General features: G+C 40.3%; 1 protein-coding gene across 3 annotated transcripts in view; it reads right to left on the reverse strand.

Moving 5' to 3' along the window:
- macrod1 (mono-ADP ribosylhydrolase 1) overlaps positions 1-24,321 on the reverse strand; it is a 109,526-nt gene continuing 85,205 nt past the window's right edge. For 2 of the 3 annotated variants that reach the window (XM_087174261.1, XM_023407344.2), the window contains 5 exons: positions 14,913-15,034; positions 12,290-12,320; positions 9,702-9,775; positions 6,069-6,150; positions 1-483 (listed from right to left, as the gene is read on the reverse strand). In XM_087174261.1, the coding sequence (XP_087030387.1) occupies positions 449-483; positions 6,069-6,150; positions 9,702-9,775; positions 12,290-12,320; positions 14,913-15,034 (344 nt within the window). In that variant the 3' untranslated portion in view covers positions 1-448. Of the gene's footprint in view, positions 484-3,978; positions 4,009-6,068; positions 6,151-9,701; positions 9,776-12,289; positions 12,321-14,912; positions 15,035-24,321 lie in introns of all 3 variants that reach the window. The other variant, XM_023407345.2, reaches the window with a different exon arrangement.

Raw genomic sequence — 24,321 nt, forward strand, 5'->3', positions numbered from 1 at the left:
GCCTGTGTGATTCGTTTTAATAAGCTTTTTGTCATTGTCTCACACACATGCACACAGAGTGAACTCCCAATATTCTCATAAAGCACATGGGACACATAACTCACAGGAGGTTGTGAGCTTGATGCAAAGCTACCACTGATCACAGACAATAAAGGTCAAGTTGGAGTGCAGCTAAGGGTGCACACAGTCCATTTTTCAAGAGGATTATCAACATCATTTCACACTTTCATCTTGACACCTCTTCACTTCAACCATTAGTGGGAAAAACAGAAACGAATTAAAATCTGCAGAAGGCCAGCGAGCACTTCAAAAAAAAGCTATCATCCATTTAGGAGTTATCCTCCGGCTGAGGAAGGTCTTGCTCTGCATCAACAGCAGGGAGGAGGAATCTGGATATTGAGCGTAGCGGTGTGTATCCACAGCAGCAAAATCTGACAGATCCACTCTCTCAGAGTTTACTCTTGACAGCAGCTTCTGTGGGAGCTGAGAGAGGGGAAAAAAACACTGTAAAACAAGGGAAGAGAGCATTTTACCTTGGTCATGCAGCGGTTAATAGCATTTTGGCTTTTGGGGCGTCCGGTTGCTTCAGAGGGATCTGTTAGTGAGGATTAGTCACTCTCAGTGCAACATGGCTAAAGACACACTCAAAACATGCAAACGCAAACACACACACACACACACACACACACACACACACACACAGACACACACACACACACACACACACACACACACACACACACACATCAAACAGACAGCTAGTGTGGGTAGTGCCAGTTGTTGGAGACACATAAGGTTTATAGCGGAGACTTGGAGGCCTGCCTGCAGCAGCTCTGTCACACAGACAGACAGTTCCGGTCCATCTACCAGCCAAGCACCGCTACTGCTCGCTCACTGCTGCTACAAAATCTGCTGCACATCCATTAGGGGAGAGAGACACCAACAGCTAGCACAGACATTTTAAAGGGACACACCTGCCTTTTTGGAAAATAACCTCTTTTTAGTCAACTGACCCAGTGTGAAGATTAGAAAGTGCTGATTTCAGGCTTCATGTGAAGCTGCTGAAACTTTAGTGTGTTGAGCGGAAGCTAAGATTTTGCCTCATCACAGACGTGCGAAAACAGGCCCTATAACTCTGAAGCTGGATGTTTCATTATTCATTATATAAAATAACTTTACAATTTGACCATGAAATCAAAACTAATATTATGCTTGTGAAGCAGCATTAACAGTTTTTTTTTTTTTACCAGTTGGGAAACAGGAACAAACTCTGAACACAAACTCATATATTATGACCTCAAAAAGTAATTGTGGCAAACATGTTAGAAAACCGTTCCCTATTAACACATAGATGCAGAACCATATTAACTTTCATTTGCAGTGTATTATTCTTTCTATATAGCTCTGTTTTGATCTCCACCAGCACCTGAGGGATAAATCTGACACTTTAGCTGCTAAATGCTCCACTATGTTCACCAGCTAGTTGCTAACTTTAAGTTGCCTTCCCTCCGTTTAGTACCACTCCTGTATGCAGACCACAAAACAAAAACAAAGAGCTTAAAGACATTAAAGCGCTGTGTAGAGCAGGTGGATTTGTCACTATAATCAACATATTTTCACATTATGCATAGTAATTTGATCCATTGTTAATATAAAGTATATATTAGTGGTAAGTGAATATTAGTGCAGCTAAAGAGCTTGTTCGGTAGAATGTAAATATATTTGTTTTACTGTCTAAATTCTTGCAAGAATTCATTTTCCTTTAAGCCTGTATAAACATTTGGTGTCGCCACCCAATGAGAGCATATTTGGAGACTGTGAATGATGGCAGACTTTCTCTCCAACTAGACAAACTGAAGTTCTACTTTAGATACAAACTCTCTTCTTTGAGGTCAAATAGAAATCAGCTTCTGCTCCATTTTTGTCTTCAGTTGAGTATGAATGGTAAGGCTTACTTTTTTTCCCCTAATTTAGGGGGTCTGTGTAGTTCAAGGAACCAACATTTATTGTAAACTGTTAAACTCATACTGTTTGGTAGTGTGGGTTTGGAAGGTATTTGTTCTTAGTCATTGTTACATTTTCATCTACAAAACACTCCTTAGTAAACTCAAACCCTACACACGGTATTTAGCTTTTTGTATAGAGCAGAGAGTATAAGGGCATCACAGTTTGAGATCCCATTATTTTTTAGCAACTGATCTTCCCTGCGGCTGCCAACAAAATGAGAGAGAAATCCTTCCTGGTATCAGCCACTACTGTCTGCAAAAAGATCAAAAAAATTAAGACTCTTAACCCAGTGTCTGAGTTTAAAGCTTATGTGAGAGATACAGCTGCAAAGTTGATTGGATTCTGCTTTTATTTTTAATAGGCTGCTCCTCTTTTCTCTCTGACTCTTATTTAACTCCTTGTCTGTCAGGGCATGTAAGTGAAATACTTTAAATCCTCAGTTTATGGTATGTTTTTATCTTGTCTTATTTCTTTAACTGTGTACGTTTTTATGTGAAACTCTGTGCTGCCGTTGTGGCTAACCAGTATTAAAACATGCTCTGAATTGTAAAGGTAATTGAGTAACATACATATTAATGTTATACTGAGTGATATATTCAAACCCAAGGGGCATTTCTCTGTAGCATTGACTTTACTGCCACTAGAACCATGAAATGTCTCCTTTCATTTAAAATTAAATACAGCTCTCACTGTGTTTCAGCATCAACCTTGCCTCACAGTGTTGGCTTTTCTTTTGTGTTGTCAGTAGAGTGAGTGAAGGGTTGCCTGTCGGTTAATCTTTCGTGTTAACTTTTCTCATTTCAGTTAATTCATTGCTGCTATCATTTGTCACATAACTCTGGAAGTGGATTTGTTAAAATTAATAAAACCTGATTATTGTAATTGCTTTTTAAAGTCTAATAGCACAGACAGGGGTAAGTTTTAAAAGCTCTATTTCAGGTCCACAGTTGTTTACACTGCCAACGTCTTACTGTGTGTTAAGAATATGAGTTTGAGTGACTGTACTGTCTGAATAATTCAGGTAAAAGACTTTTTTCTCTTTTTTCCCCCGCATATGCTAGACTTTGACCAAATTAGATGTAGAGCTGTGCAGCCATACATTTCTAGGATTTGTCCTCAGCAACTTCCTGGTTGTTTTGATGGTCTTGAGTTTGTTGCCGTAGCAGTAAATGTATGCGGAGGCAAATGAAAAGAATATCTATCTGTTTTATGAAAGCAGAAAGCATGAGATTGGTTGAGACCTTGCACTCAAAATGTTTTGGAGGCGAGAGGTGAGTTTGATTTATAGCAGTGGTAAAGCATGTCATTAGAGGTTATGGCTGCAGTTGTAATACCAATGCTTAATTTGAATAATTGAGTGAATGACTGATCATGCTTAGGAGCCCAGACTGCTGGGCATTATAACACTATCAATCACAAGTGTAATCAAAACAAATGGGTGAAGTCATCATGTCACAGCTTGAGCCAACATAAAATTTACGTATTTACCAAACTTCATTTAACCACACAGATCAATCTGCAATAATGGCACACTATTTTCTTTTTAGTCTATTTTGAAAAGCATGTGAGACAGAACTTGCAGATGGAAAGAAGGACCTTGGAGGTTTAAAGCGCGGCTGTTTTTTTGTTTTTTTTCAACACTTTTCACCTTTAGAGGAAAATGCTTTTAACATTTTCTCCCTCAGCAAAAGTTTGTAAACTAGCCAGCTTGAGGCCAGCAGTGCCCATTACTTTCATTCAGGGATGCACAGAATGTAAAAAGCCATTTGCATTTAACTGAGGCACAAAAACAGGCAATTTATTCCCAAAATATGACAAGTGCTGGTTGGAGAAAATTTTAGGGTTCCCTTCTATGAAAAACAATTTAGCATTCACACAGGGGTTAGGGCTGCCCAACTACAAACACACTAAATGTAGTTATTTCTCTTAATGGAGCAAACTATACACATTGACACATGCCGTGTTGGTTACCTGAACAATGAGCTGGTGTCATTGGTCAGGCTAAAGGGGTGGGCACAGAAATGAAAGCAAAACACAGATGACTGGGTAAGAATCAACTTTCCAACACTGAACTTGGAAAATAAAAGACACACACACTCGCACAAACAGTCTGCACATTTCTTTGGCCAAAAAAGGTCTTAAACACCATTAAAAGAATAGTTCAGCATCTTGGGAAATACACTATTTTTTTGCTTTTGTCCTCAGAGTGAGATGAGAAGAACAACAGCTGAGTGTAGTGGCTGTGTGTAGCTTCCCTGAGTGTGGTCCTCACAGTTTCCCCATTCACACGTTTCCCATCAGGTGTCTAATACGCTGAGAAAATCCAGGTGTAATGTCATTTACACTTAGCCACATACTGTATGTATACACTGATGAGCCAAAACATTATGACAACCTGCCTAATATGCTGTTGGTTCCCGCTGCATACTGCCAAGGCATGGACTCTACAAGACCTCTGAGGGTTGGAGGTGCTCTGTGGTATCTGGCACCAAGATGTTAGCAGCAAATCCTTTAAGTCCTGTTAGTTGCAAGGTAGTCCCTGTCAGAGTCGCTTATATCTTTACACCTTCACATTTCTCCTGCGTCCAATACGCTGGCCACATGCGTCGTTGTTAAGAGATAACCAACGAATTTCACTTCATCTGTGAGTGGACACAGTTTTTTTTTTGCCTCATTAGCACATGTGTCTCTGTTAGCCAGAATACAAATGTTATTGCATCCATTTTGGTTTTCCCGAGCTACATGTAAATCAGGGTTGGTTCATACTCCAGTCCAGAAGGGTGGTGGCAATGCACCTGAAGTTTTTAGGTAACAACTAAACACTTGTGCACTTTAGCTGTGACAATAACAGTTTAAAAAGCCTTCCAAGAACTATCTGTAAACTAACACGCACTCATGATGCTCCCTCACCCACACAGATCAATGCTCTCTCACACATACATTTACACAGTGGCTATGTATAAAGTTAACTGTGGTAATGTTTGTGAGTGCATAAAAAGAAAAAGATACAACATGTAAATTAACTTTAAAGGAGCCGACAGATTTTTTAAGCTAAGCTATCAATGTCCTGAGTCCAGCTCTTAACACACTGACATGAGGTTGTTGTCAAAGCAAATAAGTGTATCTCCCAAAATGTTTGACCATTCCTTTAAATCTTTTTATTGTGCTGACCTTTTAATGTTTGCATCACACACAGGCTACTGTTGATAATGAATATGTTTAAAGTCCTAATCATGTCCCTCAACCTGGTTATGTGGATTGTTCTTAGTCTTGTTCTTGCATTTCATAAAACATGTGAATGGCTGTTCCAATAAATACGTCAGAAAAGGAAAACAACAACTGTCTGATTTTTAGTGGTGCAATAAATATGAAAAGAAAAAATATTTTGCAGATCACGTCTCGTTGTCTCTCACTGAAATTATTCCACACCATAGCTTACATGACATACTGCTTGTGTAACACAGATCACTATTTGCATTTGACACAGTGCCTTAACTCCCCAGAACCAGAACGTCTGACAATCAATCTGAATTTGTGTTCTGATGAACTGAACTGATTGAATAAATGAATGAAATAAATTCATGAGTAGAATAACAAGGCCGTTTCTCAGATTGTCAGTGATGGGAAAGGCTGAGCCAATAAACAGAAAATATGCATCACATGTACGGTATGTCAGTATTACACCTCTTAATGTGCTCAAGTGTGTCACTGTGCAATAAAATAACTTGATAAAACACACCTGTCCCACTGTGCATGTTTATGTGTATTTACCTTTTTTGTCACTGCATTGTGTGTATATGTAGCGATGTGTGTGTTTATTTACTGTAATTAAACACAATTAAGTGTGCTGCAGATACACACAATGTGTCTAATGGCCTTGTGTATGTGTGAATGTACTGAATGTGCAAATAGCACACAGTGGATGATGCAGAGTATTTATCACACCACTGTGTAAGTCTCTATTAGTATGTGCAGCTCAATTGAGCTGGGCTGAGCTGCCAACACTGTATATAGGCGTGTGTGTGTGTGTGTGTGTGTGTGAAAGAGAGAGAGAGACTCACCAGCAGGGAAGTAGAGCGGGAGGTTCTGCAGATACAGTTCCTTATCCGTCGGCAAGAACACACAGAAGATGACTCTGTCCAGCTGACACACACACACACACACACACACACACACACACACACACACACATACAATGACCTTTATTACAAGCATATGCAATAAGCATGAATTCATCAATAGCAGAGGGGGAACAATGTAATAGTGTGTGACATTGTGCGGCGGCGATATCTGGAGAACGCAGCTAATGCATCAGTCCATTACTCCCCTATTAGCCCACTATTATGATCATGACACAAGACAGCGCTTACTCCACTGTATGCCAGGGACAGAGTGCTAGAGAGAGACAGCATGTGTGTGTGTGTGTGTGAGAGAGAGAGAGAGAGAGAGAGAGAGAGAAAGGAAGAGGTTAGACAGAGGAAGGACTTCTGTGTAGGTCTATAAGTACTTGTATTGTACAAGTGTGTGTGTGTCTATGCATGTGTGTATAATAGAGAGAAAAGTAACTGTGTGTTTTAGTGCATGCCCCTGAGTGTTATACTGTGTGAGTGTTTTTGGCACTAGGTTGTCAGTTTTACACACACACACACACACACACACACACACACACACACACACACACACACACACACACACACACACAAACAGCCATAAACATAATAGCTTTCAAATAATATTAAGACACTGGTTGTGTGAGTGAGGCTATTTTACAACAATCTTTATGCTCTCTGCTCTTGTGTTCTTTAGACTCTGGCTCTACAGTCTATAATATTTACACTATGCCCTATATAACTGGACATACAGTACAGTACTCGACACTATGCAGCCTGTTCACTACCGGTTTTATCCTTCCAGGGATATAAACTTCACTGTACTCTCTAATTTCTCAGATCCTGACAAACATTATTACCATCTAATGTCTCCACACAGGTTTTTGATTTTTCTGTTCTGGGCGAGGTAGTGCAATTTATAGCCAGGCTGTTCCTATCATGTTCTGCCTGGTGTGGGAGTTTAAGTCTCATTGCTTTCAAAGTCATTTCAGCAGCCTGGTAGCCCGCAGCCCGTGTTTTTCAGTAACAGCTTGTTGCACAATTACCATCACTCGCCAGAATTTGAATGGAGGCTAAAAGGGAAGATATGGAAATGTGCGGTAAGTAACTACATCCCCTGGGCTAAGGTTCGAAATCTCTAACCTCCACGCTGAGTTGCCTCCACTTGCGCCATTTTGCAGCCTCCCTCATTCAAATTAAAGCAAATACTTGTGAGGAGCGATACAAAATGGCCTCCAGAAAATGGCAGCAGTGGGGAGCTCATTTTGATACGACTGCAACAGAGACCCTGGAGATGCTAAAGCTAACAATAACATCAAGTGAATGTAATGGGCTCTCTCCGAACTGACTGTCTTTTAAGGAAGCACAGTTCCTGTAAATATTCCCCTCTCAAACAGAAAATCAGTCTACAGCAAAGTTTATTTTTCACATCTAGCATGGTTCTCGTTGTAATCACTGACCTGCTGCGGAGAACACGCCGACACAAGCAGACTTTAAACACACATTAGCTTCAACTTGACCATCCTGACATGTGATGCTGTATTTTACTGGCTTTTAGTTTGTATTGAATAAATGTAAAATAAAAATGGTTCTCAAACTGTCATAAACCAACTGAGGTTCAAAGTTGTTTCTTGATTTTGGAAACAGCAGCTGAGAAAAACAATCTCACCACGACGTCCATTTAGTAGCTGTTCTGGAGCTTTCAATTGTATCACAGGATCCTCTTAATCAGATGAAGTTTTAAATGTTATAAACCGTCAGCAACCGGTATCAGCATTTAAAGAAAAACAAAAGCTCTGTCACAGCCAGCAGTATTAACCAGCACTGCAGTATTTGCCCATTTGTATGAGGATGGTATCAGATTTCAGGTTAACCTTTGAAGCTCTGTCTTGCTCTTTGTTGGATTTGGGAAGGTTTACACTCCAGCAACCCCAGCCAAGGTTACCTGAGGTAGTGTTACATTTGCCAAACGTATTCCTGAAAACACATTGTTTGCTCATAAGTCAAACAGGGTTATTTAACAGGGTTAACTAGCTCTACACTGCAATACAAGAACAATTATGTTTCTTAATTTCCACTGTCTTTTAAATACGGTTGAGGCTGCTGATTTCGGCCTGGGACCTGTTAGCTTTAGCCTTTTAACGTGTGTAATCATCAATACATACAGTATTTATGACCCTGTCAAAAAGCACTTGTATCTAACTATTTACACCTGATAAAATCGATGGCTGACACTGTCTGAAATCAAGGATCCATTATTAAAAAACAATGTTATGTAATGTTATCATTATTATCATCATGAAAATAAAGATAATAATAAGCTGTATCTGTACAGAACAGAAGACTTCACAGGGGCATCAGCAGGAACCTGGGGGATGGTGATGAAGATCATGTGATTTAACTGAAATCTCCACAACAGCTAGTAAATGGTCCTCATCATGGGACTGTTTTCTCAAATGTCATACATTGCTTTTATTGAAACTTTCTGATCAACTTTGAGTCTTATATGTAACATATAACAACTATGAAACTTGGTTGTTACTTTCTTGCAGCATTTTTATTATTACCCCTGATGCAGCATGCTGGCACATCGCCCCGTGTCTTGGGTCCATTTTGTTTCTTAGTGTGTCTGCAATTTTCAATTTCATTTTCTACATTACAGCCCTTCAAGCCAGAGCAAGCCCGGCAAAACACGCTGTAAAATGGAGGCAGTTCAATTAAAGAGTAAACTCAATTTCCTCTGGTGAGCATTCTTGCTTTATATGTATGCAAATTAACTAGGTCTCACATCCTCATTTGTTTACAATAACCCCCCCTCCCCTTAAAAAACACACAGTGGAACTATTTCTGGGCAGAATGTAAATACATGTCTCATTGATTTGGCTTTCTGGTCTTATTTTCAGCCGTTTAAGGCTTGTTGACTGCTGTCTTTATGGTGAGACATATAACGTTTAATGTTCGTTTGTTGGGCTCGGAGCAGCTGACGGCATCAGTTGACTGGTATTGCTACAGAGACTCTGGAGACACCAGCACTAACAATAACATCGTCAACACCCTCTCTGGGAGGTGACACAGCGCGGTGGTTACAGATAGGGAGAGCGAAAAGAGGAGTGGGAGGAGACCTAAGAGGAGAAGGAGGAAGAGGGGAGGAGAGTTTAAAGCATGTAAACGACTGATTGGAAAGTTTCCTCTTTGTTCCAGTGTCCCATCACCCCCCTTTCCCCCTTCGTCCCTCCCCTCCAGTCATCTATTCCATCATTTTGTCTTTTCTCAGCTCGCAGTTCCTCCGGAGAGAAAGTGTGTGTGCGTGTATGTGGTTTAGTCCCGCAAGGAGCTAATTAAAACGCAGACTTTGCCATGAGCATAAGAGCCAGAACTTGGGCGTGTGTGTTTAGATGTACGTTTGTGTGTGTGTATATGTCACTGTGTGTGTTTGTGTGTGTGTGTGTGTTTTCTCAATACACCCTTTCCCTCGCTCTCACCAGAAAACAAAAACAACAGCTGTGAAAGGAATAATACCTAGAGGAAATGGTGGGGTAAAATTGACAGTCATGCAGACACAAACACACAGACACACATATGCACCTTGTCATGATGTGCTTCCAGATACTCCCTCACTGTTGCTAACGCCTCATGCACAGCCTGTTCGGGTGGATATCCTACACAAACACACACACACACAACATCAAAAATATGCACACAATTTGCAGGAACAGGTGCGGTGACAGATCTGTGTGTTTGCGTTCAGTCGTCGTCTGCACGTTTTTTTTTTCAGACAGGTACGTGTTCTTCTTTCCACTATTCTAACACAGGGTTCTGTGTTTTCTCACTTCCTCTCATCCTTACTTGCCTATTTGGGAAAGAAGCAGACACAACACACTTGTTGGTTACGAGGAGACAGATGGAGAAAGACTACAGTGCTGCTTCTTTATTCATTCAGCTGCAGAGACCTTTCACTGCTAGAAAAATATCCCCACTGCTGGAAAAGCAACACAAAGGCAGTGAAAATTCATCATCTGGTCAAACTGCACAGCCCAAACAAACACACACTGTGTGATTATATAGTAATTATTCCATACATCAAGAGAGTCTGTTCAACATCAGAACATAGGGGAATACAAGGAGGCGCAAATTAGCACTGAACAACATATTGTTTCAGCGTAGCATCAAAATAAACACATGCAGAGTTCACACTGAAAGGGATGTAATATAATGTGTGTTGCCCACTATGGTTTGTTATATGAATCATTTCACTGCTTGATCTTTAAGGTGAGGGCAAGGGGCTAGGAAATGCATTATGTCAATGACAAGTCCCCATGAATGTAGTAAAACAACACGGACCCATGTGTGTGTATGTGTGTGTGTGTGATTTTCACTTTTTTTTTGACTTATGTGTTTATTGGTAGCAACAACAACAATACATCTGTGTGCCTGTGTTTATGCGGTGTACACACTGGCTGTGTTTTCCATCATGTGCTTGTTTCCAGTATCAGTCTTTCTGTTTAACCAGAGTGCTGAGCCACTCGGTGCCACTTGTCACATTATCTCCTGCAGCCCAGAGGTGGTTCTCAGATTAAGGCCTTGGATTAAGACCGGCAGATTAAGATAGATTAGGCCAGAGATTGTGTCAGATTGACTGTAATCCCCCTTCACACTGGCAGGAGGGAGAGTTAAGGATAGTGCTTAAACACTCCCCGGGGTGGGTTTGGCTGTGAGGGCTGGTTGTCGACGCTTGTTTCCCATTGCTAGAGAGAAGAAAAGGCTAAAGTTCTGATTTACTGAGTGAGGTATTCATGTCTTCCTCTCCACGTTTCTCTGTCTCTTTCCTCCCCGAGTGTTTTGTAGCAGTAGGGGAGTTGGGAGAGTAACAAAAGGATACCTGCTTTTTTCCAGATATAAGCAGTTATTAAACTCTGCAGCTACTTTGCTCATCGTCTTTTTAGGAATAGCTTTAGAGAACTTCTAAATAACAGATGTTGAAAGAATCAAGGATTGTTTTGGGTTTTACAGGTAGAGATGTGACTTAACTGCTGTTAAAGTGGGATGGTGGTAATCAACACTGTGTCACCCACTTTGGGATGTGAAGAAATTGAAAAATAAAGTAGAAGTGGTGCCAAAATGACTTCCAACCAGTCACAGTAGTAATTTTTCGATAATGCTACAGATGACCTATTTGATTCAAGTGCTGAAAACCATTTGAAGAAACTGAGAAACTTTTAGTGGAAAAAAAAAAATGTCATCAATGTTTACCACTTCGCCGACATACGCAGTCACAGTGGCAGTTTCAATCATTCTAGCTGATTAGACCTTGTTAGAGTTTAGGTGAGCAGACCCGTGCTGGGAATTATGTGAGGTGACTTACTTTAATGATAAGAATAGCAAATATGTTTTGGGGGGAATGTAATTGCTGCCTTGATTACTTTCAGCAGAAACTTTTTCTCCCCAGCCCAGGAAAGGTTATGTTATTGGACAACACAGTACTACGAGTAGGTGGTCAGGGTGAATGGTGGGACTACAAACTGCAGGATTTGACACTGTGGTTTGCGCATTGCATCACGTGTGGTTTAGTATGTGCTACTAAAACACTTTGGTAAAGGCTGGGGAAATATTTTGATTAAATATTTAAAATGTAAATTCTTCCTGACTTGTGCCTCAAGTCACTTGAGTCATCTCTCCTTAACATTAAGCTGGAGCTTTGAGCTACATAAACATAACCTTAAAAAAATCACAATTGTCATGGTTTAGTTGGATATTGTTGTAAAACAAATGAAATAATGAGAGTAAACATTTAGCTGATTTACTCATTATTAGCATTTTACAACTAAAAATATATAATATATATAAATACATTCCTAAAGAACATTCCCTCATTATGTTCTGTTATGTTGGGACAGTCGTGTCTCCATGACGTCAGGGTCATTACACTGACTAACATTCATTTCCTGGAGACTTTCTCTAAACTTAACCATAACTAGTACTTGCCAAACCATTAACCTAACTAAGGTTTAACAATTTATGTTACAGGGACTTGCTTTTTGTCCCCATGAGGATGACATGTCCCCATAATGTGACTGTTTAAACAGATTTAGGTCCCCACACTGCTCAACATATAAAAATGTCATGCATTTGTTCTGGTTTGAGGAGGACACACACACATAAACACAGACACTGACCGTAGATTCCAGTGGAGATGCAAGGGAAAGCCTGCGGAGAAAAAAATGGCAAACAAAGTAGTTATAGTCTGTTGCTCAAAACATAACATTAACTCTCTCGCTCTGAAAAATTACACTCTACGGGATCTTGATGGTGTCTTTCTCCTGATTGTTTTTTATGGCAGCCTCTTTTCTCCCTTGATTTTTACATCCACCCAAGTTCAAACTGTTGATTATCCTTTGACAGTGAGGCCTGGCACATACATGTACAGCAGCTCTAACCAGGCATTATTATAGCAGTTCTAACGGTGGGTATTATGAGGGGTATCATAACAAAGAAAACAATCACTTATATACTGTAAGGTATTATATTCTAGCAACAAAAAGGTCAAGTTATAATATGTAGCATTTCAGTCCTGGTTGAACAATACAGGTTCCAGAGTTACATTCAAAATAATGCATATACCTGGAAAACAACAACTGGGGGTATCTACACTGAGCGCGAACCAACTGCACAACTGGCCTTTATTCATCCTGCCGTGAGAGCCTGGACTAAGTTTTTCAATGGAATTGTTTATATTGATAACATGTTGGAGGAGTGCTCATCCTCAAAAATGGCAGTAAGAGCCAGTCGCCCGCTGCTCTTCATCTAACAGCTCACTGTGTTTATTCTATAATAAAAGCCACTTGTGTCTCGGCAGTTGAATGCTTTTCAAAGATTTTTTCCCCGACTTACAATGATTCCTTCAGGGGTTAAGATGCCGACCATGAACCACGATGATCCTGATCTCAATACTTTTGAGTACTTTTGTTGCATCCCTCACTCTGTCGTTTCCTGTCGCCTCTCTATTCTCGTTATATAATAAAAGCATAAAATGCCCCCAAAAATGATTATAAAACAATCCTTACATGTCTATATGGACATTGAAAGCATTGGTGTTCACTTTAATTGTCCCTTTGCTTACTGGCTGCTTTTCCTGAGGCAATTTCAATTATTTCCAGTTGAGCAAAAAGCTAATTCAAATACAAATGAAGTGGGTGTTTTTTTTTTGTTTTTTTTTTACCAAATTCCTTCTTTTCGTCACTACCAGCATAAACAGCAGGAACAATTACAGTACAAATAGAAACAACTTCTTCAATGTACAAATGGGCATGGGAGTATTGTTCTAAGACAGACTTGTTCAAATGTGAACCTATTAGTCTGAAGCAGCAGCAGTAAGAAATGTTCAGTTTGCATTAGCAGTAACTTAAGACACCTCTGATACGGGTCTAGGAGAACCATCAGTAGATAATGAGATTCCTTTCAATTCAATAAAATTACAAACAGTAACATTTAAGTACATGCATGCATCGTTTCCTGAGTGAGTTGGTAATTTAAAACCTGCTCAGGAAAGGCAGACTACACCAGAAACAATGAAAAGTACTAAAGAGAGAGGCAGTTACAGAATGTAGAAACACTGAATGGCTTAACAGTATCAAGATGGGGCTTTACATAAGGAAAATCTGAAGGATTGTAAATTTAAGTCATTGAAATCAATGTCAGGCAGGTTCATGCCACATCCCTGGTTCTCAGTTGCGTCAAGCAGCAAGTAAACTTCAAAATAAAACAAATCTGACAGATTCTCAACCTGCTGTCAAATGCTGAATTATGAGCAGATGCCAAGATGCTCGCTGTGTCTCCAGATCTGTTCGTTTAACCAGATTGCGGAGCAGGCAACTCAGGGTGAGAGCAGACATGACTCACAAGTTCCTCAAGACGAAGGGTAAACATATCAATCGATGGAAGTAAAACAACAACAAAAAAATTAAAGGGCTTAATGTAAAGAAACACACAATTCTGTTGCTGGGTTGAAATAAAGGTTAAATAAGGTTTAAAAAATATCAACAAGTTTGTGTGACGCATTCAGCACAATCAATGTCTCATGTTTGGTTATGAACGTGCAGTTTTGCTTGTGCGAAGATTTGATTTCAGTCTTCAATAACATTTGCTTTTACTTGCTGTAACTGTAGTTGTAACAAATACAGATTGTTTGCAATTAGTAAAATGTAATTTTATTTTAAATTCTACTCTGTACAGAACAGAATCTCTAAATATTCAGCGCTTATCTTCCCACAGACTCCATGAGTCCTTTCTTTTACTCTACCTCTGACTTTATTTTGATGTTGCCTTGGTGTTTTTCTTTGACTTTCACACCTGGTTCTGTTGTGAAACCTCCTACCTGGAGTGTCTCATACAATCCTCTTTCAAGTCAGTGCTCCTACCTGCAGCTCCCTTTTTCCTCCTTCCATCTATTTTAGTTTCAATGTAGTTTCCTTTGAAAAATCTGTATTTCCTAACTCTTCTCTCTTAGCTCAGATTTTTTTTTTAACCTTCTGGAGTCGGCCATCACACCTATGGAATCTCGTCACACAGTCCTGACTGCAGTACTTTCTTTCCACTTATCCCTACCTCTTTTCTGTTTGCCTGTTCTCCCAGTCTTCAGCGACCCCCTTCCTTTAACCTTCTCTCTCTCGTTTTTACCATAACCTCCTTTGTTCTCTCTGCAACAAAAACTCATCACTTCATTCTTTGTTTTTCTCCCTTCCTTTTTGTCCTATTGCCAGCGTCCTCCATCATCCCCTCATCTCATCCCTCCCTTCTCACCACAGAACGTGCAGCATTTTCAGTGGCTGCTTTCAGGCTGTTCTTGTAGCACGACCTCAGAGCTTTCCTCTGCTCCTCTCCAACTCCTCCTTTTGCTATCGGCCCCACAGTGTGGATCACATCTGCAGAGAGACAGAGAGAGATGAGAAAACGAAGCATTTTTTTATGTAGTGTGAGAGAACTGAGTAAAATACAATCGACACGTCCTGAGTTCACACTCTCCAGAGTTAAATTCCACATTTATTGAGTGTTTATTATTGCAGCCATGTTTAATTTAGTCCCACATAAACAGTCCTTATACATCTGAGCTGAGTAGATGGCACTACACATCTCTGCCATGTTATAAATCTCCTGAAAACTTTGCAGACATGTCACCTTTGTCATCACAAACAATGCTGGAGCCATCATGGAGGTCAGTGGTCTTGAAGAGTGTTTCCCAAATATCTGATCTTGTCATGGCACACTGTCTGCTTTCAAAAACATCCCCAGTGCAGACTGCTGAACACTAGAAACAAAAGCTGTTGTTCGTGTTGACTACAAATCTGTTTTTGTGAAACTCTGAATCCTCTAATCTGGAACAGATTACATAGCCTTGTAATCAGACCTGATATACAGTGGTTTCAGAAAGTATTCAGGCCCACTGCACAAGTCATTGTGTTGTAGATTTAATTTTACATGGATGAAGTTGCCATTTTGCTCATCAATTGACACTCAATAACACATACTGACAGTGTGAAAAACATGTTTTAGAAATGTTGAAACACCTGAAATTGATAATTTACCAAAGTATTCAGAGCTATAATTCATGTCTCTGCAGAAGACCCTTTGGCAGCGAGTACAGCTTCAAGTCTTCTTGGGTAAGTCTATACAAGCTTCACACACCTGGATTTGGGCAAGTTATCCCATTCTTCCTGGCAGATCCTCTAAAGCTCCATCAGATTGGATAAGAAGCGTCTGTGAACTGCCATCATCAGGTCTGTCCACAGACGCTCTATGGCGGTCTATAAGTCTGGGCTTTGGCTAAGTCATTCGAGGACAGTCACAGACTTGTCCTGCCACCATCATGCTGCACTGTAGAGATGGTATCAACCAGGAGATGAGCAGTGCCTGGTGTTTGCCAAACACAATGTTTGGAGTTCTGCCCAGAGAGTTCAATTTTTGTCTCATCAAACCAGAGAATCTTTTTCCTCATGTTCTCAGAGTCCTTTAAATGTCGTTTGGCAAACTCCAAGCGAGCGATCATATGCCTTTTACCCAAAGTGGCTTCCATCTAGTGACTGTGAAAGTAAGACAGCATAAAATGTTCATCATTTATTCACTTATTTATCCTCAGAAGTGCCTCCCTGCCCCCTATAACCGTGTTACTGTGAAAATACCACATGCAGGCTGTTCAGACACTCTCAGCCCATTCCTGAAAAGGAGCTCCCAGAAATGTGATCTTGTTCTGATGCTTGTGGTCCCCTGAGGTTTCCATGAGGTCGACACCGATGTTGACTTTATCTTTTCCTAAGGTCTGTCAGTTTGTGATTGGGTGACTGTCTTATGTAAGCAACAGAGAGACAAACAATTGTGTGTTTTTTCCATTTGCTGGAATATTATTAATACTGAAATTTAAAAAAAAATGTGTCTTTTAAACATAAAAGCCTCTGCAGAGCTGCTGAGATGGACGTCCTTCTGACAGGTTCTCCCGTCTCTGCAGAGGGTGACTGAGGCTGATAGTGACTGTTGGTCCTCCTCGCCCGGTTACTCAGTTTGTCCGGACGGTCAGCTCTAGGAAGAGTCCTGTTGGGTCTGAACTCCTTATATTTCCCAATTATTGAGGCCACTGTGCTCCTGAGAAAACTCAAAGTTTTTTTTTTTTATATATATTTGCCTTCACCACAATTCTACCACAGAGGTCTACTGAGATTTCCTTGGATTTCATGGTTTGTTTGTTTTTTGCCTGACATGCAGTTTGAATTGTGAGACCTTCCATACACAGGTGTTTGCCTTTCTAAGACCAATCAATTCAATTAGCCACAGGTGGACCCCAGCCAACGTCTAGATAATCACAGCAAACAGGATGCACCTGATCACAATTTGGACTGCCACAGCAAGCGGTCTGATTACTTTTGTGAATTAGAGATTTTAGTTCTTGATTTTTAATAAATGTGTAGATTGATGAGCAAACATGACAATTTAATCCATAGAAAATCTACATCATAAAGAAGTGTGCTTCTTGTCCTTTGCTTGTAGATTAGGGTGTGTGTTTAGGAGACAGAGAGTATAAGTGGCTTCACACAGGTCTGACTCATTATTGAACTTGTTACTTGCTGTTAATGCAACATACTGGTAGAGGCCAGACAAGCAGTGAAAAATGAAAAGAAGAAGAGAAAGTTTGTGTGTGTTTTTTTTTTAAATTGCAAAATATAAAATTCTAAAGTCAAGACAGGGAACAAGACAACAAGTGCAGATAGTGAGTGTTATCCTGAGGTGATACTGCAGAGAGAATTGTTTGATTTGTTGTTCTGGGCTGAGGAGCAGCTCTGAAGTTTGCTGTTCATCTTTTTACCCATAAAATAAAATCTGAACTACTTACATCAAGAGAAGACAAACAGGAACACCCTCACATCAAAACTGCAGGCCAGGCTCTGCAGTTGTGAGCACATTAGGTGGAAGGTAGGCCATGTTTTTCACATTTCCCATTTCCCATTAACATTTCATCCAGTAACAGATTGACTTTACATCTCGTTTTCACGTCATTATTCATCATCTGAACAGCTGACAAAGTTGAGTTGTGGGCAGCGATTCACAAGTCTGGAATCAAGCTACAGAAACTGCTCTCTTTGTCACCTCCCATATACGGGATACAAGTATAATTTAATGTGTGTTTTTAGCAGCACATTTGTGCAGCCATAAAAACACTGCTGTCACTGGTTTAAATACTACATACAAATAATTGTCCCTGGGTGTTTGTCATTAATTAATAAGTCAACAGTCTGAAAAAGTAGAGTTGTGTCCAAAGCGAGAAATCTGCTGGTTAGTTTGGTGTTGCAGGCCAATTAGCCTGCAAGCTACCTAAGCAAACAGGCCTATGAGCTGCCACTGTTTCCGAGAGCTGATGACATCCGGTATGGCTGCCAGACGATGCGTCATATCACCAAAGAAGCTCTCTCTACTTTCTATTTGAAATGACTCTCACGTAAATGCTTTACTACCAGTTTGTAGCGAACAACAATAATTGAAAAGAGCTTCCTTTGTCTCTCAAGTTTACAGCAATGATGTCTTTCACTGTGTCTAATTGCTTTGTACAATATATTTGCCATGTTTTTCTCGTGTAGCAGCTGGAACACTTGACTAATTCATACTGTTTCTTTGTCAAGTTGATGACTGTTTTTTTTATCTGAAAAAACTATTTCAGTTGGAAGAATTGATTAAATAAAGGTTAAATGAACTGAATTGAATTGAAGGCAGAGAGAGAGCGAGAGAGCGGGAAGGAAGGTGGGGAATGAAACAGAACACCTAACAAACAGAAGCTGAGTGAGGAACAGAGAGCTGCAGTCGAGATGCGGTTTAACCAGCCTCTACACGCCTACGCCAACTCCACCACACATTCTGATGAGGCTCAGCATGTTGCTCTCAGCGTGAATCCCAACACTGTGATAAAACCTAGCCGGACCAGCGCCTCTACACACACGGAAAAAAAAATTCCATTTCAACAATACATTAATCTAGTATTGAGACTGGTATTTTTCTTAACAGGATCCCATGGAGTGAAATAAGAGGGATTTTTGTCCATCAGTAAAGAAATCGCATCACTAACTGCAATATCTCATCAGTTAAGGCCGTTATTACAGTGTAGTTTATGTGCAATAAGGGACTGTATGGACTTGTAATAGTATAAGATTAAATAAACCAAGAACCAAAATATGATCCACTAACTCTTCTGGACAACAGAACATTTAACTGATGTAACAGATGAAAAGAAAAGGTGAAAACAGTTCTTTTTAAGGTCTCTCTATCATTTCTGAGTGGATTGAAGGAGGATTGTTTGTGATGGACATCGGAGACAATCATATCCTCAGAAAAGTGTAAGTCACAATAAATCTAAAAATACGTGTATCATTTTGTGTGGTCAGATTTGACAGAGGTGTAACTAAGAGAAAGACCGCACTTTTTGAAGTAAATGGTGGTTATCTGGCGTTCAGGGTTTTAAGGTACTATAACTGCCGCCATGAGCTGTGTGTCACTGCCACTGATGCAACCGTTGACCGTGTTGATAAACGGGCCACATCAGCACGCCAACAGACTACAATAACCATCTTCCTGTTAAGACATAACGCTGTCATGCACCTGTCTCTTTCACCTCATGCAGTATTGTTGCCTCACATCTCGCAGCTGTTCATTTGAATATCGCCTCGCAACTTTTCAATGGCTAAAACAACACAAATGGTAGAAGAGGCACCCCACAGCCCAAGAGCCACCTACAACCATTTTTAACAACCCAATCAAATAAAAAGTTGGCCAGCTGGGAGGAAAACCACCCAATTTGGCAACGCTGCTGATCTGGCAACAGCTGCTGTATTTCAGTATATTGACCTTATTTCCAAAAAGTTCATAAAATGAACTGAATGATAGTGTAATTACCTCACTACAATTCAAAACAATATGAGTCTAATTATTAATTATATTAAGATCGACATTAATAGAGCACTTTCTCTCTATCTCTGTCTGTCTCTTTCTCTCTCTCTCTCACACTCACACACACACACACACACACACACACACACACACACACACACACACACACACAGTTAACAAGCTGCAGATTGCACAAGCACAGAAGAATCCCAGAAGACACTCTTTAATCCAACCCTCAGCGGATCGGAGGCCATTAGACAGAAAGACTTAACACAGTGTTTGGGACTTTTTGAAACATGATCTGGTGATCCTGTTTCAAAACCAGAAATTCATAGCAGAGGCATGAAACGCGTTCTCACATCCCAATATCCGGTGCAGGCTTGTTTGTTGTTAGAAATCGCTGTAGTTGTGGCCATTCACAAGGAAATTCTGCCACATAACCACAATCAATAGATGGACATTTGGTGAGTGACGTAGGATGTGCTCATTATTCCCAGCCTGTGGAACAGAGCTCCTGCTGCCAAAAAACTGTTGTACTGTGTTTTTCCTATATAACAAAGTATACGAGATGCAAATCTAATAGGGAGGAAAGTCTTGCGAAAAAGGAAATATAACATAACTTTATCTGATACATATTACGAATAATTGTCACAAAGGGTCACAGACGGGTCATTCTTTCCCAGTAAAAAAGTGGCATTTATTGTTTGTAGTCTTTGGTATATGTTTGATTCTGTTCTACAAACTGAAAACACAGTACAGCATTAAATCAATACTGATTAGAAATTAAAGCTCGCTGAAAACTTCCGGTGACTGAAATACGAGAACATGCAGGAAGCTTACACTTACCCATTTACACACCCAGCAGACGCAGAGCAACACTAGCGTTTATCTGAAGGTGTGTTTCTGGACACCTAATTTTAGCTCGTTTTTGGTCTCCACCAACTCCTGCAGAAAATATCTGGCTCTTTAGCTGATAAATGATCCACTTTGTTCCCCGGCTAGTTTTTAAGTTTTAGTGCTGTTTTGGTATCTCTAATAAGGAACTCTTTTTAACGGTTGACTGTACCAAATGAAATTGTGTGCTGTGCTTAGCATAGTATTTACACATTTCCACTGCTCTTTTAAATCTAGCCACAGTTTCAATAAAATAGTCCTCCTGCAAACATTAAACAGAAGACAAGGAGCTCTGCTCTAATGTCAACTTCATCAAAAACTATATGCTGTGATGCTTCAGTGTCCCCCTAAGAGCACAAGTGTGTGGAAGAAAGTCTGAAAGAGAACTGCTTACAGCGGAGTCAACAGACATGGACTGAAAGAAACTTGGTCTGAATAACGTATAGTCCTTCACTGAACTGCTCACTGATGATGAAGGAGAGTGCAGTCCCTGAGAAATCACTTAGTCTGAGTGCATGAACCCACACAGAAAGAATAGTAAGTGCTCCAATCAAAGCCTGTTTAGACATTGACATGGCTATTAGACACTAATATTCTCCAATTGCATAGATCATCAAAGGTTTATGCTGTATAATTTCTTTCATATCACATGTAATGTGAGGTGGATGTGCAGACCACTAACAGTAGAACATTTTAATGATGGTCAAAGTGTAAAAATTCTTCTCTGACTCATGTTTCTCCAGCTCCAACTTTATGATTTTTCCCTGATTTGCCTAATGAATTGTCCATATTCATTGTGCATTCAGTGTATGAGTCTTTTTATGCAGTTTTAGGCCATATTGATGCAACAGTTGGCTCTTTAAGAGCAACAGCGTGTGTGTGTTAGTGTTTTGTGTCTGTATGTGAGTGACGAATCATTGCTTCAGCCTCTCATCAGTGATGATCCTTCTGGAGGTGTCATGGGGCTAATTCAGAAAAACATCTGTAATCAGCGATGGGAGGATCACACTTGATAAACCTTATGACTCCGTCCCTACTGCCTGACTCTCCTCTCAGTCCACATTTGTTCAGCTCAGTGTCTACGCAGATGTCTATGTTAATTCTACACCAGACACTGTTTGCAGTTTTCTCAATGAGTGCTGGCTGCTGGCTGATGCGATGTTAAGTGCCACAACATCAACCAGCTACATTTTATTCTCTTACACCTACAACAGTGTATTATAATGTACTATATTCTGTTGTGGCTTCACCGGTCTGTGCACCAACGTAGACAGTGAGTGCAAAAGGACATGAACAATCTAAAATGACAAAATAACAATTACTTTGATTGTGGATCGACCTCTTAAAAAACAATGAAGGAGAAGTGACTATAAACAAAATCTGCATTCAGGCACAATTTATATATTTATAAACTGTTTTTATTTACAACTGTTGAATTACTTGATGTGAGGGCGACATGGTTGAAATAATTACCGTGATATTAATCTGGATATTTTCCAATATATTGTGTTATGGCACATGAGAGCAAAATCAAATCAAATAATCAAACTGATATTCAAAGCAATGATGTGCAATCCACTGCTATGCATCACATTTAGGTATTAAGCAAAACTAGGGCTGCAGCTAACATTATTATTTTGACTATCTGCTGATTATTTCCTCGGTTCATCAGTTCATCCTTCAGTCTATTAAATGTCAAAACATTTATGAAATTGTACCAATAATGGTTGACTTTAACAATTAACAGATTTTCAAAATAGTTGCCCATATTTGACTATTTCTGGATTAATTTAGTTTTTTTCTCTAATCACAGCTTACACTTCTAGCTCGCTACTGATTAATTTGGACGACAGAAATTCATAGGGTGATAACCTTATAAGATCATATCATTTGGCTTTTTTAAGCTTTATCTTGAGTTTTGCTTATCAGCAAAATGTGCTGATGCAAAATGAGTCTCAGTCACAGCTCATCACAGACCCCTGGCCCAAACAACGTCACATCAACATACCTCAAAATACATTAAACTTAATGCTGTATTGTGTACAATCCTGTAGCTGCCGAAAGAGCATCAGAAAATCCTGTATTATTCTCACGTCAGAAAAAACACTGGTTTAAACTGCGAGTTTAAGAGCATCAAAGAACTGACTATAGGATGATTCACTATTGTGATTCATTACTTGGTGAGAGGCAACAATTTTATTTATAGGCTACGAGAACGCTGCAGAGGACTCTTTAAATAGCAGCAGAGATAGATCAGAACATGAGAATTAGTTAAAATACACAGCAGATGAAACACTCACTGACACGAGTTTAATTACTGTGGTCAAACATGAAGTCTCGCATGAAGGAGCATATTAAAAAAAAAAAAAGAATAAAAAAAAACGCACAAACACAAAGGAGTACAGTGTGATCACAATAAGACAGTTTGGCACATATTTGCTCTCCATGTGTGTTTGTCTGTGAGTTGTGTGGTTGTTTATTTTGTCACGTGTGTGTTTACTCTCTCACTCAGTCTGAACTACTCCAGTAGTCAAGTAGCCCAGGGTGAGTGTGTGCTCTCAAAAAGTCGTTCAGCCGTGCCAATGCATCAACGCAGCACTCAGCGGTGGCCAGGTTCACAACTCGGCCGAGTGTGTGTGTGTCTGTGTGTGTCTGTGTGTGTCTGTGTGTGTGTGTGTGTGTGTGTGTGTGTGTAGTACTGTATGTGCAATGCTGGTTCGGTTCAACAGTGGGTCACTTGGTGGTCATTCATCTGCATGTCATCTGCTAAATGTCACTGCTACACACACACACACACGCACACACACACACACACACACACGTACACACACACACGCACGCAAACAAATTTATTCACTGTTTCTGCTAGAATTGAATTGGAATCTATAATTGCCATGGTGATTTTTCCTCATTCCTAACCCAATCATCTGTTGTTCTGCCCTTTTTTTCTCTCTTTTTTTTCTTGTTTACCAGGGCCATTTCCTCTTCTTCCTCTCCATCATCCTTTCTCACCTCCTCTCCCCTCTGTCTCTCCATCTCTTCCCTCTTTCCCTTCCTCTCACTCCATCTTTGTTTCACTCTCTCCGTCCTTCGTCGTCACCCTCCTGTCTCCCTCCATCACCATTACCTCATCCATTCATACCACCTCTCCTCTCACCCCCATTACCCTCTCCTCCATCCCTCCATCACCTCCTTTCTATCCCTTCTTTCATTTTCTCATCCCTCTCTCTCCTCCCCTTTTCTCTCCAATTTCCTCTTTGCCTCTGCATTATTCTCTCTCTCTCCCTTCCTTCCTCCCTTTCCCTATTAGACATTCCCCTCACCCTCCTTTTCCTTACCTCTCCTCTCCCCTCTCTCTCTCTCTCTCTCTCTCTCTCTCTGTCACCTGAGGTAGACGGTTTTGTCAGGAGTCGGCCTTATTTACCGCCTCTCTTCGCTCCTGTTTACATTATCGATCGGCAGGGTTGCTTTAGTTCCACCATACATCAACTTCCCCCCCGCCCCCTGCTACTCCTCCTCCTCCACCCCAATGTTACGGCTGCTAGCTCACATTACCCAGAAACACAGAGGGTGGTGAGGGGTGGTGGTGGGTGTTGGCTCGATGGGGAGATGGAAAGCTAGCGGAGCATGTTAGGATGTGTGAGGGATTTATGTGTGAAGGAGACAGTGTGTTGTGGATAGTGTGTGTATAGAGCGTGTGTGAGCAGCAGTATTAAAGGGAGTGGATGTGTGTCTTGTGAAAGTGTGTGTGACTTGACTGTACGAGCTTGTATATGTGTGTACATTCAAAATACCGAAAACACCACCCAATGTGTTGTGCATGAGGCTGTTGTTTGGTCTAACAAATGACGTATCTATTACACTGCATGGCCAAAAGTATGTGGACGTTATAACG

Source organism: Seriola lalandi, unplaced genomic scaffold (genome assembly GCF_002814215.2).
Source record: "Seriola lalandi dorsalis isolate HSWRI2012SDOR001 ecotype SW California unplaced genomic scaffold, Sedor1 jcf7180002054333, whole genome shotgun sequence".
Taxonomy (NCBI): Eukaryota; Metazoa; Chordata; class Actinopteri; order Carangiformes; family Carangidae; genus Seriola; species Seriola lalandi.